Below are 18591 nucleotides of genomic sequence, written 5' to 3'. Positions count from 1 at the left end.
TTGTATATAACATACAGAATATATATATATATATATATACACAAAAACTATATATTTTTCGACTATTATTTTGAGAGTGATTATACAATATTATATTCCCAAAAAAAAGTTTCCAAATACTATGAAGTTATTTTGTAGCTTAATTAGATGACAAGGCAAGCTAATGTGAAAGATAAGTAAATTATAACGAGCAAATTAATCCCAAGTAACATTTTGCTTTTCAGTTTTTTCTTGTGTGTTGTGGGGCGGGGGAATTGAATTCCTAATATTGGTGAATGAACCTTTGGTGAGAAAAGAACTCTCTACTTTTGTTTTTCCATCATTAGCCAGTAATATTACTAGTAAACATAAAAAAAAAACTTGTGCCGTCAGATTAAACTTGAATTTCAATTCTCACGTAATAGCGTAGCAACTAATGGTAGTAAACGTAAAAGCTATTTGCGCCGTCAGATTAAACTTGAAGTTTAATTCTCACATAATAGGTAATTGTGTATAGTTTATCTCTTTGTTTTGCCATCTTTAGCAACTAAGGTTAGGAAACGTAAAAGCTGTTTGCGCCGTCAGATTATCACAAATTTTATACTGTAATTTTGACCTTCCAATCTTATCAATTAATTGTAGCAACCAAGTGTTCCTTCAAATACACTGAAACTTCAAATTAACATGAGAAAGGAAGATAATTAAAGTTAAAAAGTATAAAAATAAAAAAGCTAATCAATCTTAGCTTCCTTCTACACGTCATTCTTTGCTTGAGCATATACACAACCAAGTAGCTTCCTTTGAACTATTTTGACCTTGAGCATCAAATGTCAAACATGACTTGAGTTACATTGATATTTTAGGACAGAAGTTTCTTTCAAATAAAATTTGTCACTTTTTTTTTTCATTCAGTATTCTGTAATCGTATTAGGATCTCGGTAATTTGAATTTGCACTATACAAACTCATTAAAAAGAAAGACGCTTCCTATATATTTTATTTTTATTCTCAAGCTCGAACCCGATACCTCTATAGCTGAGAGTGAAATTTGTTACGCCTTCCATAGCATTGAGTATTACATAATTTGAATGTTAGAAGAAATAGTTGCTTCATTTACCAGAATTTTCTTACCCTTTCTTTAATGATATTTATGTTTGTACATTATTCCTTTCTCGTTCATTTAATATCCCATCATTTGAAACTGAAATTTCTTATTCCAAATTTAAATTTTTAAATTTTAAAAACCGAAACATCTTAAATAACCATCAGAAAATCTGCTTTTCCACTTGCATGAAATTAATGAAAAGGAAAATGATGCATGAAATTCAGACGCTTTTTTTTTTTTTCAACTTTGTGACAGTCAAAAACACTGAAACATTCAGTAGTAAACTTGCCAGTGACTCTCGGTAAAAAAGTCAGCAGTAATAATAATAATAATAATGAATAAATTATATTTTCAGTCCTCTCTTCCACACTCTGTGCCGAAAGTTACAGTAATAGTATTTATTTTTGTCTTTTCGTAATTTACGACAAAAAAAGAGAGAAGCATTTGTATAGGATTACGATATAAATGTTTACAGAAACAAGAAAAGGTGAAGATGAAGAAGAAAACAGAGAGAGAGAGAGAGAGAGAGAGAAATTTACTTAGCTATAGGCTTTTAAGCTTTGCTCTGTTTCATTTGCCTTTTGTTTGCTTGTTGGGAGCTTCGTTTTGATTCATTAACTCTCTTTTTCTCCCAAAATAATTACTATTCTAGCCAATTATCCAAATTATTTGTTTATCTTTTAGCCGAAATTATTACAATTACTAACTCATCACTCTTTGTTGTTTCGATCGGATCTGAAAAAGGGACTCAGAAAACAATACAAAGAAAAAGCAGTTCCCGAAGCAAAGCTGTTACTCTTTTTGAGCGAGTTCGCTTTTCGTCAATAATTATGACAGATCATTCATTCTTCTGCATTTTCTAATCAGGTGAAATCAACAACCTCTGACTCTTTTTTTACTTTTATTCTTTCTCTGTGCTGCAGCTTCAGCGTCATGTAGCAAGTTTTAAAGTGAACTGATTTTTACAGTACTTTCTATTGCTCAAAATCTTTGATTTCTGGTATCATGTGATCGGTTAGTTGAAATGTAATCACTGACTCAGAGGCTGAGCTTCATAGTTTGAAGGAGTTCAATAGAATTACCTTCGCCTAAAAATTATATTGCGTATACAGGTAAAAGTAAATTTCTATGTATTACATAAATTATTGATTCTCCTTGTGAAAACTTCTAGTGTAGTTGTAAAATGTGGCCCACAGTTGCTTTAGATTGTAGGTTTGAATCACAATTGTGTGTCTAACATTTTTTTGAATCCTCTTGTTAGATTCATGGCTCCGTCAGAGAGTGAGTTGTGGTTTCATACCTTGAATGATTAGAGGCGGAACCGGGATTAGTTTATGGGTTTGGGAATCTAGTCCTTTTAAGTTACTGTGTTTGAAATTAATAATTTGTACTTTTTCAATGGATTTCTTAAAACAAATAGTACATGATTTGAACCAAAGTTACTGGGTTTGGCCGATCCCGTAAGCTAAAGGCCAACTACTTCGTCAATTTGTTTATTGACTTTTTGTTGCATTATGTGATCATGGCATCAACTCTTGTTTGAAAGAAGTAGTAAAATTTAGTTAAAATGACATTGGTAGCTAAATTTCTTCAATTTTAATTGTGTGATGGCAGTGTCTAATACCAAAGAACTCAATGGAGTCACTTGTTGATGGAATCAGTTCCTTGCCAAATGGTCACAGTTCTTTCACTGCTGTTGAGTACAATACATCTTTGGCCTCCCAGATAAGTCCTCCTCCTCATTCTCCATCAATGAAACAATCCGATTCCAGATACAAAGAGTCATCTACATCATATCCAATAGCTAAGGAACTTGGCTCCAACACAACATGTACTCCAAATGTATCAGTGACTAGTTCAAAGCATTATTATAAAACATCCGGTGATCATATACTGAGGGACAATGCCTCTGAATCGACGAGACACCATTTTGAATCCAATGAAGGGAAAAGGGAATTTCAGGAAACAGAAGATACTATCAATCAATTAGCAGAAGGTTGTTCAGGAGAGCAGTTTTTAGTCAAGGATTTACATCATGGTTCCAAGGATAGTACTTCAAAAGCTACTGCCAAAGGAGATGGTGATACTTTAAAGATCCAGTTGCCATCTCAATCAGGAATCAGCTTTTGTCCTAGTCCTCAGAACAGCTTTTATTCCGCTACACAGTACACAGAAGCCAAACAAAGTTTCTCAAACACAGAAGTCAGTGAATGCGCTAGCAGCACTGTGGACAAGTCTGGTGAAAGTGGTGATGTTAGTAACTCATGCGATTTCGTTGAGAGCAGAAAGACAAGTTTCAACAGAGGCAGCACGGGTAGTGACGTTAGTGAAGAAAGCAGCTCAAGTAGTCTCAATAGCGCAACATATAAACCGCATAAGGCAAATGATACAAGGTGGGATGCAATTCAAGCCATTAGAACCCGTGAGGGAACGTTGGGCTTCAACCACTTCAGACTTTTGAAGCGATTGGGATGTGGTGATATAGGAAGTGTTTTTCTAGCAGAGTTGATTGGAACAACAAGTTTCTTTGCGATGAAAGTGATGGACAAGGCAGCTCTAGAAAGTCGCAAGAAACTTGTAAGAGCTCAGACTGAAAGAGAGATATTGCAGTCTTTGGATCATCCCTTTCTACCAACACTGTATTCACACTTCGAAACAGATAAATTTTCCTGCTTGGTTATGGAATTTTGCCCTGGGGGTGATTTGCATGCACTTAGGCAAAAACAGCCCGGGAAACTTTTTCCCGAGCATGCTGCCAGGTCAGTGTTTTATATGTGTTTTTTGTATCTTATTCACGTTTTGTTCTGTGTTCAAGATCTCCAACTATTACTGCAAATGATAAAAGAACATTTAGCGTTGCTGCCTGGATAAACCAATATGTTACCGTATGTTATGCTATTGGAAAGGCTGGCATAAGTATTCTTTCAACAAACCTGCTATCATTATTCCGCTTTAAGTGTCCTAAAAATTGGTTGAAATGGGAGTACTTTTGATCTATTACATAAGGAAGATTCTTTTCTCACCTCTATAGGCCTTGCTGTTCTATCAGTGATATTTTGCACTGTGCTAAATTTGCGATGACTTAGTTTCTTCCGATTGTATTGTAGAGCATATATGTTTGTTTGCCTTGACGTCTTCTCACTTAAACATTTGCATCTCACCCAAGCTATTCTTGTTTTTTTCAACATTGAGCTCAGACCTCAGAACCTTCCTGCTATGTTCACTTCGTTCTTTTCCTGTTGCATGCTCTCATTTTTTTTTTTGGTGTCATTTGATTTGAAAAGGAAACTGACTGGTGTAACGTAATTTTTTTCTGGTGCTGACATAGTTGATTATAACTAAGTAGTTTCACTAAGCCAAAGATGAGTTCATTCGGATGAAAGATTGAGATATTTACTCTTTAATGATTATAAATAGTACAATTGTATGCTTTTTGGTTGCCTAGCATGCACAATATTCACAGACATTGCATCCTCTTTGATCAGTAAGAGCAGGGACGAACCCACATGGCCATAAGGGTAGTCAATTTGACCACCCTTCGTCGAAAAAATACACTGTGCATATAGGTAAAATATTACATTTTAGAGGTATATAACACATGTGGGATTATACTCGGTATGTTGTTGTGTTGTTGAGGTATATAACTCATATTGAACACCTTTTGTCGGGAATTTTTTCACTTCTTTCAAATTTGAACACCCTTGGGGAAATTCCTCGGTTTCTACTGAGTAAGAGTGCACCTGTATTTATGCTTCAAAGAATAATACTATGTTTAAGATTAGTTATGATTTTTACAGTTAACTTCTCTTTTGGAGTATAGGTTTTATGTGGCTGAAGTTCTTCTTGCATTAGAGTACCTGCACATGCTTGGAATCATTTACAGAGACCTTAAACCAGAGAACGTTTTGGTACGAGAAGATGGTCATATAATGCTTTCTGATTTTGACCTCTCCTTGAGGTGTGCTGTTAGCCCAACTTTAGTTAGATCCTCAAATTCAAGCTTAGAGTCCAAGAGCTCATCCTACTGTATCCAGCCATCTTGTGTCGTACAGCCTGCATGTATCCAACCTTCATGTTTTACACCGCGTTTTCTAAGCAAGCCCAAGAAAGAAAAGAAGTCCAAACCAAAGACTGAAATATACAACCAAATGAACCACCCTCTTCCGGAACTCCTTGCTGAACCAACGAGTGCTCGATCTATGTCTTTCGTGGGGACACACGAGTACCTGGCTCCAGAAATTATTAAAGGTGAAGGACATGGCAGTGCAGTTGATTGGTGGACATTCGGGATCTTTCTCTATGAGCTCTTGTTTGGACAAACTCCGTTCAAGGGAGCGGGCAACAGGGCAACGTTGTTTAACGTTGTTGGTCAGCCCTTGAGATTTCCTGAAACACCTACTGTTAGTTTTGCTGCAAGGGATTTGATAAGAGGTTTACTTGTGAAGGAGCCACAACATCGCCTTGCATATAGGCGCGGGGCTACTGAAATAAAACAACATCCGTTCTTTCAGAACGTAAACTGGGCACTTATACGATGTGCTAGTCCTCCAGACGTACCCAGACCGTGCATGACATATGATATGCCCCGAACACCACCAGCAGGAAAGGTGGCAGGTGTTGATGTGAAACCTTCAGGTAATTATTTCGAGATTGATTTCTTCTGAGTAATTCTTTTCCTTGGCAGCAATGTCCCGTTGCACTTATACGAAGAGCCAGCCACGTTGAAGAAACACCTGTTTTTTGTGTTCATTTGATTATGCAAATGTAAAGTGCAGACTCTGTGGAAATGCAAATGCAAATTGGATGTTGAAGGCCATTTTTCCTTGCACAATTTTTCAGAATTCAAACTTATATAGAGCGGTCAATATGGGCTTGGCCCGTTGGGCCGGCCCGGCCCGGCCCAGCCCGTGATTTAGCAGGGCTGGGCTAGAATTTTCGGAACCCATTTAAAAATGAGACTTCTAAGCCCGGCCCGAGTAAGCCCGTAGCTCGTGAGGCTTGACTAAGGCTGGGTCGGGCCGGCCCGTGGGCCTAATAAAAATATGTATTTAAAATATATAAAATAAAAATTTATATGACAATAAATAATAAGAAGAGTATCCCAAGCTTAAAGTTTTATGCTCATCATATTAAAAGATCAAAGTCTTGAAACGTTAATTAGTTTTAAAATTTTAATTATACTTAATATTTAACTAATTAATATTGCAAACGAATTGTAAATGTAGATGAAAGTGAAGATGTTAAAACAACCTTCTAACATGAGGATTAAAATGTGTTTGATGAAGATCATGTGTTGGATATACGATAAGCGTCATGGACGTTCTCTTGAATAGTTTGCTTTAAGTTTTGACTTTTAGTGAATGAAATGGTCTTGTCTTTTACTTTTTTAGTGTTTATAGTAATATATTGGAACAATATAAAAAGTTATTAAGTTTGGTGAAATTTTTCCAATAAGATTTTTTTAACTTTTAAATAATTATCTTTTTTTTGTTAGAACTTAAAGAAAAAATATAAAATTATATTTTACAAAAATAATGAGTCGGCCCGTGGGGCCCGCAACCCACGTAGGGCTGGGGTGGGCAGACCATTATAAGGCCTATCAAAATGATGGGCTAGCCCAGCCCAGCCCGTCAATTGCTTAAGCCCACGTGGGCTGGGCTGGGCTAGCCCGGCCCGGCCCATATTGACAGCTCTAAACTTATACAACTTGAAAGAATTGCTTTCTGTACATGGTTAAGTATGTTGTTAATATTAATGAAGTAGGCCTTGATGTGAAAAATAATGTGGCTATAAAACTAGGCATTACTGGATGTGATGTTTCAAAGTTTACAACCGAAGAACCAATAGATGATGTGCAATTGTAACAGCCTAGTCCACTAGTACTATTGTCCGCTTTGGGCTTAGGCCCGCACGGCATTAAAACGCGTCACTAGAGTAAACCCAGCATCTCTTCCGTATTTTGTTGATGTGGGATTCGCCTAGAGTGTCACAATAATGATTCAGTCGATAAAAGGGACAATAAATACTTGTTTAAATTGGAAATACTGTGAAAAATCTTGGGTAATTATCAGGGGCGGATCTAAAGGTTTGAGTATGGGTACCCGCCTTCCCGGAACCCAGTAACTTTTGGCTAGATCGTGTATTTGTATTAAGAAAATCATTCAATGTATAAGAATATTTAATTGGGAACACATTTCCTTAGTCCGGTCATTATAATATACTAATTCGAAGTCGATATAAAAACCCATAAACTTAAAATCCTAGATCCACCTTTGATAATTGTATAATCTTAATTCAGCGAATCAGCTAGGAGCAAGACTGCCCATATGGAGAAGTGGCAATTTTAGTCGCTCTTTCTTATTGACCATTTTAGTATTAATTATTCAACACTGACCAAATATAGCCCATTAAAATACAAATAAAGGCACTTTTGGTCAAATCTAACAAAACTTAAATGGATTTTGTTACAAAAGGAAATGGACTGGTCATACTCATACATAACACAAATACGTTAAAGAAAAGAACAACTTTGCTCTAAATATGAAAAAGGACAACAAATACTATGAATAAAAAAGAAACACGATCTAGTAGAATAAAGAATGACTGAATGGTTTATTCAGTTGTATGTAAAATGAGACTTTGACAAAAATACGAAGCGATCCTACGATAACAAGGAGCTATTCCACCATTACTTTTGACAATCACGGCCGCAAAAATTCATGAATTTGAATATGTAGTTTTCTTATGTTAAGGGGATTCAAAATTTATATATATATATATAAACAGGAAAGTTTATTTTTACCTTATATTTGCATTATAATTTTCTCCCTATGGTCAATTGATTTTATGATCAATTACATATTTTAGTTTTATGTCACATTTTCCAAGCGATCTATATTTTTGTATATAAAAAATTTAAATATAATTAGCAACAAAGAGAAAAGAACATCATTCTTAGAGTATAAGTTTAATGGAGATATAGTTTTGGCCGAAGTCTTCTGTTCGAAGTCAAAATTCGGAATTATTCGAGGTTTTGAGTTTGCGGATCCGAAAGTTAACTATTTTCAACTTTGAAAATCACTAGATTGTAACTCGTAAAAGGTAATATTTAATCTCCTAGTTAGTTCAGTGAAATGTCATGATTTAAGCATGAATATTGTGCGTTAATATTTGTATTAATTTTCTTAAAAGTTTTGCTGAATACAATGTAAGTTGGTGTTTATTTAATATATGATTTACCTTCATCAATCTCTATAATTTAGTATATATAGTTTTTCTGAAAATATATCTCTAGTCTTGGTTGATTTAAATCATCTTCTAAGGTCAGTCCTTAAATCTAGGCTTAAACACTTGGTTTAATTAATCCTTGAAATCATCTTTCTATTAATTTTGGCCAGTCATTCTTGTAAATAGGACATAAATTATAGTAAGTTTTTATTTTTTATTTTTTTTTATAAGATTATGATAGGCTTTTCTCTATTAATTTTTGTTTGTTCTTCTTAGAATATACATTTACAAATGTTTAACTATTTGGCCATGAACACTAAAAGTTTTCTTTTTTTTTCGAGTGTTAGTATTAGTAGGAATATTTTAATGAAAATCTCGTTAGTTGTATTAAATTCTCCAAGCTTTTACTTACCGTAAATTATTTTAGTGCAATGTTGCCTATCCTAAGTTAATCTAAGAATGTAAATTCTTTCTTTGTTTCATCATTCAAGAATAAGGTAGAATTTTTATGAGTTCGTCTCTTTGTTATAAAAACTTTATTTTTATTCTGTTAGCATCAACAATCTTCTTTGTAAATAAATTAGATGTTTTGAGGCTAATCTCTTGAATATATTTCTTTTATATTCCTACCGATAATGGGATTATGGGAGAATATATATACTAATTAGGTATAGGCACATTTCAATGCCTATTCATAGGATATACTTATAAGTAAAGAACCTGAGTTTCGAATTACTTCGAAGTCTTTTATATAAATCAAAAAGAGTGGTAAAAAAAAATTGTGAGAAAGCGAGATAAGTCACAAACTAACTCAAGACTCGTAGAAATAAGTGGACAAAAAAATATACAAATATATGTATCTCGAATCTAAAAGAGACAAAATAATTGAAATACTCTAAAACGGTAGAAAAACTTGGAATGTACTTTCAATATTAGACCATATGTTCATACCCGAACCTTGGGTTGATACGCTTAAATAATTAAAGGATCATGTGCGCATCCCAGCGTCTCGATGCCTTTAAATTTAAAACAATTATATTTTAACCATGTGTACATTCCCGTATCTTGGTTTAACTTCCAACTTCAAAGAAGAATACCTTGTGTGCGTATCGCACCTAGGTGAATGCATTAAAAAAAATATACAATAATTAATTAAGCGGTAATAGATAAGCCATGTGTACATTTCGTATCTTGGTTTAACATTCAATTTCAAAGAATACCTTGTGTGCGTACTGCATCTTGGTGAACATAATTAATAAAATACAATAACTAATTAAGTGGTAATAAAAAAAATGCAATAAAATACAAGAATAGCCAAAAATTAATTTAAGCCTTACATTAGTCAATAAAAGCGACCGTGCTAGAAATACGGGATTCGAGGGGTGCCTTACACCTTCCCCTCGGTTAACAGAATTCCTTACTCAGTCTTCTGTTTTCGTAGACCATAAATTAAGAGTCAAACCTTCCTTTTGAAAGGGGATTCAAATAAAAAGTGACTTGGAACACCAAAACTCAATTCCAAGTGACGACTCCAAATAATAAATAATTCCTTTTCAAAACGTCACTTTAATTGGAAAAACTCTTCCAACTCAACCACGTAATAGGGTTGTGTGTGGAAAAAAAGAGGTGTGACAGCTACCAGTTGTCACAAGGGTGATTTATGTCACTCGAATTCTGCCCGAGGTTCACCTCCGTGCGGCAGTCAAGCCCAGCCTTGACTTCAGCCTTTCCAACACTTAGTTTTATTTTAGGGACGTTTGAACTTAGAATGAAAATAGGCAGCAAAAACAGTAAATAAAGGCACACACGATATACAGGAATTTCTTCCCAACTCGTATTAATATGTGAATACAAGAACACAATAGCCAACCCTATGGCCAAGACAAAGAATTCCCTAATTCCCTGCCCCAAAATGATTTTCCCACCTTTAGGAAATGACTTAGACGATTTTGGCTTCACAATGCGTTAGACTAAGTTTCTGCCCCGTTTTGGACAGCCTAGGCAAGTATTTATAAGGCTACAATCAGTTGACAAGCCCCAACTGATGGGCAAACAAGTTAAGACAAGTACAAAAACGTGCCCCCATTTTAGGCCATGATCAACATGTCTTGGAAGAGGTTGCAACTGTCAACTGTCTCCCATGTGCTTTGCACATGTTTTTTCAAATGCTGCCTGTGCACAACATGTGCCTATTTCCCCCAGCTGCCTTGTGCCCAAGGCTGGCATTGCGCCCAGCCTTGTCCTTGACACTGCTCCGCACCCATGTCATGGCCCCAGCTCGCCAACCACTGACTTAGTCGCACACGTTTATTGCCATAATTGCCCGCTTATGTCAAGTCGCCCCCAACTTGATTAAATCTGCCCGCATCAATTGTCATTGTTTGTCCCGCATTGTCTTGCCTTGCCTTGCCATGTCTTTGCCCCTACTTTGACATGGCTTAGCCTTGCCATTGTTTTGCCAACCTGCACGTCCAAGTAAAATGTGCCTTGCTTCCGTTCAAGGTGCGTTTGTCAACCCCGCATAGTCCGTCATGCCGAGCAGCCCATCATGATGTTGCCCAATTTTTCAGGTTGTGTGCCAAGGCCATCATGAAAATCCTTGTCACAACCCACACCTGCCAAGGACCTTTGTCAAGGGGCTAACAAACCACCCCCACCAGAAGAATTCGTCGTCCTCGACGAAGCAGCTTCCGCATTTTTTAGCACCACCATAGGCCCCAAATATGTTGTTGTTTGCTCATGTTCTTCCTCGTTTGGCTCATCTTCAATCTTTTCTTCAGCAAACATAGCTGGAAGCCGTTCAATTCTTGGACAGTCCCTCGCCATGTGTGGTCCTTTGCAAATAAAACAACCATCAAACTTGCTGTTTTGTCCTTTGTTTGTCGAAGGTCCAGCACATTGCTTTCCCTTTTCATTGCCATTGCCCTCAACAGCATTGCCCTTGTCGTTTCCGTTTGCCTCCACTCTTTTGCCTTGTCCTTGTTCCCGTTTTTGGACTTTGAAGTAGTAGAGAAATCAGAACCATCTTGTCCCAATCGAAAATCACCCAACGCATCCGCAGCAGCGATGGCACTAGGAAGGTCTTTCATATTCTGCCTTCGTAGTTCCATCTGCGCCCACGACTGCAACCCGTAAAGGAAATTATGCAGCTTGTCTTCCTCAGACATGTTGCTTATATCCAGCATCAAAGAACTGAATTCTTTGACATATTCCCTGACCGTTCCAGTTTGTTTCAACTTCTTCAAACGATCTTTAGCAATACAGCCCGCATTGCTAGGAAAGAATTGAACCTTCAACTCTTTCTTCAGCCCTTCCCAAGAGTCAATCTTCGGTTGTACTAGCACTTACATCATCTGCCACGCGCGTCCGCCACCACAGCTTTGCATCGTCCACCAAGTACATATCTTGCACTTTGGCAGCATGGAAGTACTGCTCCATATCCCACAGGAAGTTTTCAAGTTTCTTGACACTCCTTGCACCATTAAACTCTTTAGGCTCCGGAATTCTGACCTTGGTACGATCTGCCCCATGCTGTGCTTCATCATTGCCAACAGCACGATGCAGCAACCCATTTTCGTTTTTAGATCTGTACACTCCTGGCTCAGCTTGTTCATCTCGGCCTCAAGATAGGCGAGATGAGTTACGATAGTCAGAAATTGATCCCCATCAACAGTTCCGACGAGTGCCTCTAATGCAGCAACCTTTTCCCTCAGTTCTGCGTTGCCACCAGCCATTCTTCACAAAATTCAGCCACTGAACGTTGTGTCTTCGCCCCGATCCAGCCACGCTCTGATACCAGTTGTCACAGGGGCGATTTCTATCCGTCGAAAATACTGCCCGTTGTGCGGCAGTCAAGTCCCCACTTGACTTCAGCCTTGCCCAATTTTCTTTCCCTTACGAGGTTTAACATTTAGAATCAATTTAAGGCAGCATAAAATAAACGAAGGCACAACAGATTTACGGGAACCCTTTCCCAACCTTTTATAAAATCAATTACAAAGGAAAATTCTCGAGTTTGGCAAGGTGATGCCACCCTTGGCAAACACCAACTCCCAAAAATAGCCGACACTTGCACGAATCTGCCCTATAAAAGCCCCTGCCTAAGGCGTCTCGTGCTGCCCACTCGTTTGGCAAGGCAATGACACATATTTTGCCATGCTCAAGCCTTGACATAGACAACCCTATGCCTATATCTTAGACTATTTTCCCTCCCTAGGTACTTAGCCTGTTTTTGGGGCTGCTAACACACATATATATAGTGTAGTCAGCCCAAAACTGTTTTCCTATTTTCAGTTGACACCCCCAACTGATAGGACATGATCCCTATGATAAAAAACGTGCATGTCATGCTAGAACATGCCTAAAAACGTGCATTGACTTAGCCTATAATCAGCAACTCTTGGACAAGGGCAGTTGTAACCGCCCAACTGCATAGCATGTGCACAGCACACTTGAAAACCACTCTATGTGCGCTGCATGTGCGCGTTTCTGGCCAACTGCTGCACGCCCAAGGCTGGCTTTGCGCCCAGCCTTGGCCTTTGACACTGCTCCCGCTCAAATCCATCGCCACAGCTCGTCGCCCATGACTTAGCCGCACGCACGTCCGCTGCCACAGTTGTTTGTTCTTGTCAAATCGCCCCTACTTGATCAAGTCTGCCCTTTGCCAATGCCAAGCTGATTTTGGCATCAAGTCACCAAGCCATGATGCCATTCCTGTTGCTGAGTCGTTTGCCCACAATTTACTTAGGTGCCAGCCCGCTCACCTAAGTCATGGCAACATCATATTGCCAATGCCACTGCCTTGGCACTAAGCTGCCCCATCTTAGCGCCGAGGTCTTTCCCGTTTTGCCTTGTCAAGCTTCCGTCCAGCCCGCCTAGTTCCGTCAAGGTCTTGGCCTTTGCTTGCACGCAACCCACTCATGTTTTAGTGTAGTCCGTCACACCATAGCCCTCAAATAGAAGTGTAGTCCGTCACACTTGCCCTTGCAATAGTTTGTTGCCATCGACAACACCCGCATTGTCTTGCATGTTGATTTCCCCCGCACATAGGCCAATGGCAAGGCCATCATGCTAAAATCCTTGCCACTGCCGCGCCGCTTGCCGATCAGCTTTGTCAAGGGTCTAACAAACCACCCCAACCAGTTGAATTCGACACCCTCGTCGAATAAATCCCAACACATGCTGCCATTTGCAAAGACATCACAAATTCAGCACCCGTTTGAGAATTACATTGTCCTTGCCCTCAAGTGCAACGTTTTTTCTCCTTTGCTTTTCCTGTTCGTCATTCCCACGGCAAATCCAGCACGCATGCAGTGTAAAATTTTTTCTATTGAAATTGTAAAATGTATTGTTAAATTTATACTCTCTCAATGTACTGTATAAATTATAATAATGAAAACAAAAGACTTTGATCAGTCCAAAAGAGGAACAAGCAGAAAAATTAATAATTTAAAGAAACAAAAAAAACTAACTCCAAACTTATGGGACTATAATGACCACTTTTTGTTAATTTAAATACGAAAATGGAGCGTGACACTCACGATCCACCGGTCGTTGTCAACGGTATCATTTCATTTCCTCTTAAATGCCAATTCAGTCTCTGCCTTGCAAGGCTTCCCTCACATGCCTTTTAAACATCTACGGCATTCTCTCTCCTCAATCACATTTTACTTGCACTTCTCTCCAACAATCTCTCCAAAACCCTCCTTCACTCGCTTCTCTGCCGCAATCCTATCTCACGCGATGGCCGGAACACCGGAAAACTTCTCCACCGACGCTACTACTCCCGCCGTTACCGACGCCGAAGCCGACGATGTTAAGTTTGGGTTTCAGCGTGCGGAGATGTACCAGAGTAAACTTGCGGGTACTGCTACTTCCTACGATCGTCATCTGTTCCTCTGCTACAAATCTCACGAGACTTGGCCTTCTCGCGTCGAAGCCTCTGATTCCGATCTGCTTCCGATGTTACTCTCTAATGCTCTTAAAGCTCGTAAGGATGATATCAAAATTAAGGTTAGTTTTAACCTAAACTGATTACTTTAGTTAACGGCTCTACGAGAAACTTCTAGACTCGAATTAAAAGTGAGGTGGATGCCGTTCGCCTAATTGAAATGCCACGTAATCGGTGGATTTGATACTCTATCAGCTTTCTGAGTGTGTCACTGGAATAATGCTTTTAATTATTTTGTGTTCTATAATTATTCTTAGAGCGGGACTGATAGTGCGAATTCAACTAATTTGAGATTGAGGTGTAGTTGATTGATTGATCTTGATCGCTTGTTTATTTTCGGTGATTGTTTGTTTTAGACTATGTTGACGATTTGCGAAGTACGTGATGACATGGAAGTATCAGATGGAGATGTTTTGATTTTTCCTGAAATGATCAAATACAGGTAGTTTATTTGTTTGTTCATTTTAAATTCATTTCTTTTCAAATTTGGCATTGAGCAGCAGAAAGCTGATATTCCTTGATATTCCATGTATTATGGGATGAATGAAAACATTACCTAATTTTAAGACAAGAAATGAGAAATAAGCATTCATGAATTTGACTCGATTCTATTAGCTGGATCCCAGCTTTTTTATATCAGAAGAAAACGGTCTTGATGTAGGTAGATACCGCATTGAAGTTGCCCGCATGGGTTCGTTCAAGTGGCAAAGGTTGAGGGACTTGTGACTTAGATTACTGGTTTGGTTCTGCATCATGCGAACTAAGCCTGGTATTTAAGTGGGGATGGGTAGAGGGGCTGGCCAATTATCCCCAAGTTTCAGAAGCTGCTGGGTCCTAAGGGTTGACCCCAGACAGATTCCTCGGCCATCGAAAAACAAAGATACTGCACTGAAGTTGCTTTTTTACTTTACATGCTTTTTCTTTGGTTGCTTCAATATGTCGATCTCAACTTGTATGCTTCGTCCCAATCAATTCTGTCTCATGGTCGATATTCACGTCTTTTGTCTATGATGAAGGGATTTGAAGGAGTCGGATGTGGATGCATTTGTTGATGATGTGCTTGTCAATGGCAATCCTTGGAGCTCTGGATTGCAGAAGTCGCTGAGTGGTTCTTATGTGTTTGTCTGTGCCCATAGTAATCGAGATAAAAGATGTGGTGTTTGTGGACCAATTCTGATTGAGGAGTTTGGCAAGGCGATTGAGTCCAAGGGCTTGAAAGACAAAGTTTATGTGACAGCTTGTTCACATATCGGTGGCCACAAGTATGCTGGTAATGTCATAATCTTCAGTCCAGACAAAGATGGGAAAATTGTTGGCCACTGGTAAGTCCTATTCTTCTCTTATAAAGGAAGACCTGGATGTTGTTTTAGCACTAGACTGCAGATCAATTTGTACTCTAATAAGGGTAGTTCTTCATGCATTTTTGAAAATCTTTTACCTTGGATAATTATTTACTATAGCTAAGTTTTTTGTATTTGGTTGGATGTAAAGGTATTTCACATATGATAATTGTAGAAGGTGAGAGAGGTGGCAAGGGGGATGGTGTTCTGGGGATATTTTTGAGTGCTAAATTGACACTATTATTTACATATTGGTTGAAGCAAGTGAAATAAATTAAGAGTTGTGCTACTTTAGAGGATGGCAAATTTTTCCCATTCAGTTCAAAACATTTCTGTTGTGAAAAGATGTTGAACAATTTAAGCCAACGTGGAAAATGATTTCATAAAGAAAAATACACTTTCTAGTTTCTAAGCAGCACGTTAAGGGTCAAATAAAGAAGCTTTGCATTAGACTGTCCATTACAGACATGTTATAAACTTATATGTGCTCTGTGCTGCCTTAATGTAGGTATGGCTATGTTGCACCAGATGATGTACCTGTTTTGATTGATGAGCATATTGGAGAGGGAAAAGTCATTGAACGACTTTGGAGGTTTGTATTGGTTGTCCTTTCCTTTGTTTCACTTTTGCATGCTTTGCTGTTGTTTTGCCACATGGTGCAAGTTGCAACTTTTCTGTTCGGCTTTTGGAGGATTGGTCCTTGGCTGCTTGAGGAAATATCATGATGTTTTCCATGGTTTCAAACTCTAGCAAGATAAATCTTGTTTTTCAACTGTGAGCTTGTGCTCAATGTACTCTTTAACTATGTGATTTGCTCATACCTATATCATTTTTTGAGGGAGCAGCAGTTGCTTCTTTTCGTTTGAGGTGGAGCAGGGGAACAATGTTAATACTTTTTCAGTATCACTCACTTACTCAGTCTCTACTACTAAATTGATCACTTAAGCTCTTGTCATTATTCTAGATGTTGTCTATAGAAATGGATTTAAGAACTCACCTGTTCCTATTTGCTTTGCAGTTTCCACATGAAACCAGTCACCATGATTCTTTCCATTATTACAGTTAAACTGAGGTGTTATTTGCGCCATACCTCCACATCTTCTATTTTCCCTAAGCAAATTTCACAACACTAAGAAGTGAGTTTAAGATGTATAGTTGTCACAATCCAAATTTCCCTCCGTTGGGTATCATGATGACACCTAGTCTTAGGGACTAGTTAAGCCTAACATTAAATGAAACAACAACAATATTTAAATAACATCTAACAATTTGAAATAGAAATCTCTTTAAAATTTACAACCCTAGAACTGTAGTACAAGTCATAAGCTCTACAGAGTTTGCTAGAAAACCTCTAAAATACAAATGTCACAAAATAAGAGTGAACAATGTAAATACAAAATAAGAAGGTGACTCCGAAGCCTGCGAACGCAGCAACAAGTTTACCTTGAGTACCCACAACAACGATCAGCACATCTACTAACTATCAAATACCTGGATCTGCACAAAAATTGTGCAGAAGATACTATGAGTACATCACAGCGGTACCCAGTAAGTATCAAGACTAACCTCGGAGGAGTAGTGACGAGGTACAATCAAGAAACCTACTGGACTAAATAACCTGGTGACAAGTATAAGTACAGAACAACAGAGTACAATATCTATATAAAGACTACGACAATGACAAAACGATACGGTAATTGCAGTAAGAAAAGGAAAGCAGCAACTAACAACGGAATATCATAATAATAACAAAGTAGGATGAGCCGAACACAGTTTAAATCCGGTGATCACAGATAAAGGACATTTAAGTAATAACTTAACAAAAACGTCCGCTTTCACATTAGGTTTTAGCCAATAACCATCACGAGGTACAGAACCTCAAAGTATTCACAATTCAACAACAACACAACCCAGTAAAATCCCACCAGTGGGGTCTGGGGAGGGTAGAGTGTACGCAGACCTTACCCCTACCCAAAGGGGGTAGAGAGGCTGTTTCCAAGACCCTCGGCTCAAAGACAATCGATTTGTGACAATCAAAACCTGAAAAATAATATCAGCAACGTGAGAGACAGTGAATAAATGGAAAAGCAGTAGCACAAATATTATGCAAAAGTATGAAACACAATATAAATCGCTAGCAGTGCTAGACAAAACACTATCATACTCGTCGGTACAAAGAAAAGTATTCACAATTCACGGGTCCAAATTCCGGAACCCTAACCACTTGGCATCCTGTGCCCTCATTGCAAATTTATAACCACACTGGCGACTCACATACCAAGAGAGTCAATTCTCACATAGAAGGCAAGTAACAAAGGTGTGCATCAATACTCAACAATATTAAGATCCATCCTCTTAACCGATAGGAGTGCTTAACTACGTGTATGCTTGTGCAAGTGTTCTAACATAGATCATGCCAGCTAGTAAGTATAGAAAAAGAAACAGACAACACGTAGAATGTTTTCCCACCATTTCCACAAAAATAGAACTCACACAGGTAAGTGCATCACTGCACAAATATCAACAACAAGAATGCCCCCAGGCCATCACAAGTCATCACAAATTAATCCCTAAGGCCATCTCCAATGGTACTCTGTTTTTTGCACCAAATTGGCCATCACAAGTCATCACAAATTAATCCCTAAGGCCATCTCCAATGGTACTCTATTTTTTGCACCAAATCCAAATTTGGTGCAAGAAATAGAGTAAAATTGCTCCAATGGTACTCCATATGTTGCTCTATTATAGAGCATGAATAGTGTTGCACCAAATTTGGTGCAACACTATTCATTACTCTATATTTGGTTTAATAATATTTTATTCATTTTTTTTATTGTTGAACTTTTAATTAATTATATATTGTGTATATAATTAACTTTTATATTAAGATTTTTATAATTTTAATTTTATATCCTATTTTTTGATATATTAATTTTTGTATATATTATATTTATATAAAATTATAAGTTAATTTTATTATTGTTATAATTG

The 18591-nt window shown here is 37.9% G+C and overlaps 2 protein-coding genes across 2 annotated transcripts in view; both read left to right on the top strand.

Moving 5' to 3' along the window:
- On the top strand, positions 1495-5899 carry LOC109225759 (protein kinase PVPK-1-like). Its single transcript, XM_019390531.1, has 3 exons — positions 1495-1950; positions 2698-3842; positions 4904-5899. The coding sequence occupies exons 2-3, from the start codon at positions 2719-2721 to the stop codon at positions 5745-5747; spliced, it is 1968 nt and encodes a 655-aa protein (XP_019246076.1). The 5' UTR covers positions 1495-1950; positions 2698-2718; the 3' UTR covers positions 5748-5899.
- The window catches only part of LOC109225757 (altered inheritance of mitochondria protein 32-like), a 17660-nt gene continuing 12978 nt past the window's right edge, over positions 13910-18591 (top strand). Inside the window, exons 1-4 of the mRNA XM_019390530.1 lie at positions 13910-14322; positions 14617-14702; positions 15277-15582; positions 16109-16192. Coding sequence (XP_019246075.1) covers positions 13933-14322; positions 14617-14702; positions 15277-15582; positions 16109-16192 — 866 coding nt within the window. The 5' untranslated portion in view covers positions 13910-13932. The remainder of the gene's footprint in view (positions 14323-14616; positions 14703-15276; positions 15583-16108; positions 16193-18591) is intronic.

Source organism: Nicotiana attenuata, chromosome 5, assembly GCF_001879085.1.
Source record: "Nicotiana attenuata strain UT chromosome 5, NIATTr2, whole genome shotgun sequence".
NCBI classification, from domain to species: domain Eukaryota; kingdom Viridiplantae; phylum Streptophyta; class Magnoliopsida; order Solanales; family Solanaceae; genus Nicotiana; species Nicotiana attenuata.
Note: the sequence above shows the minus strand (reverse complement) of the source record. Positions and strands in the feature narration are given on the sequence as shown.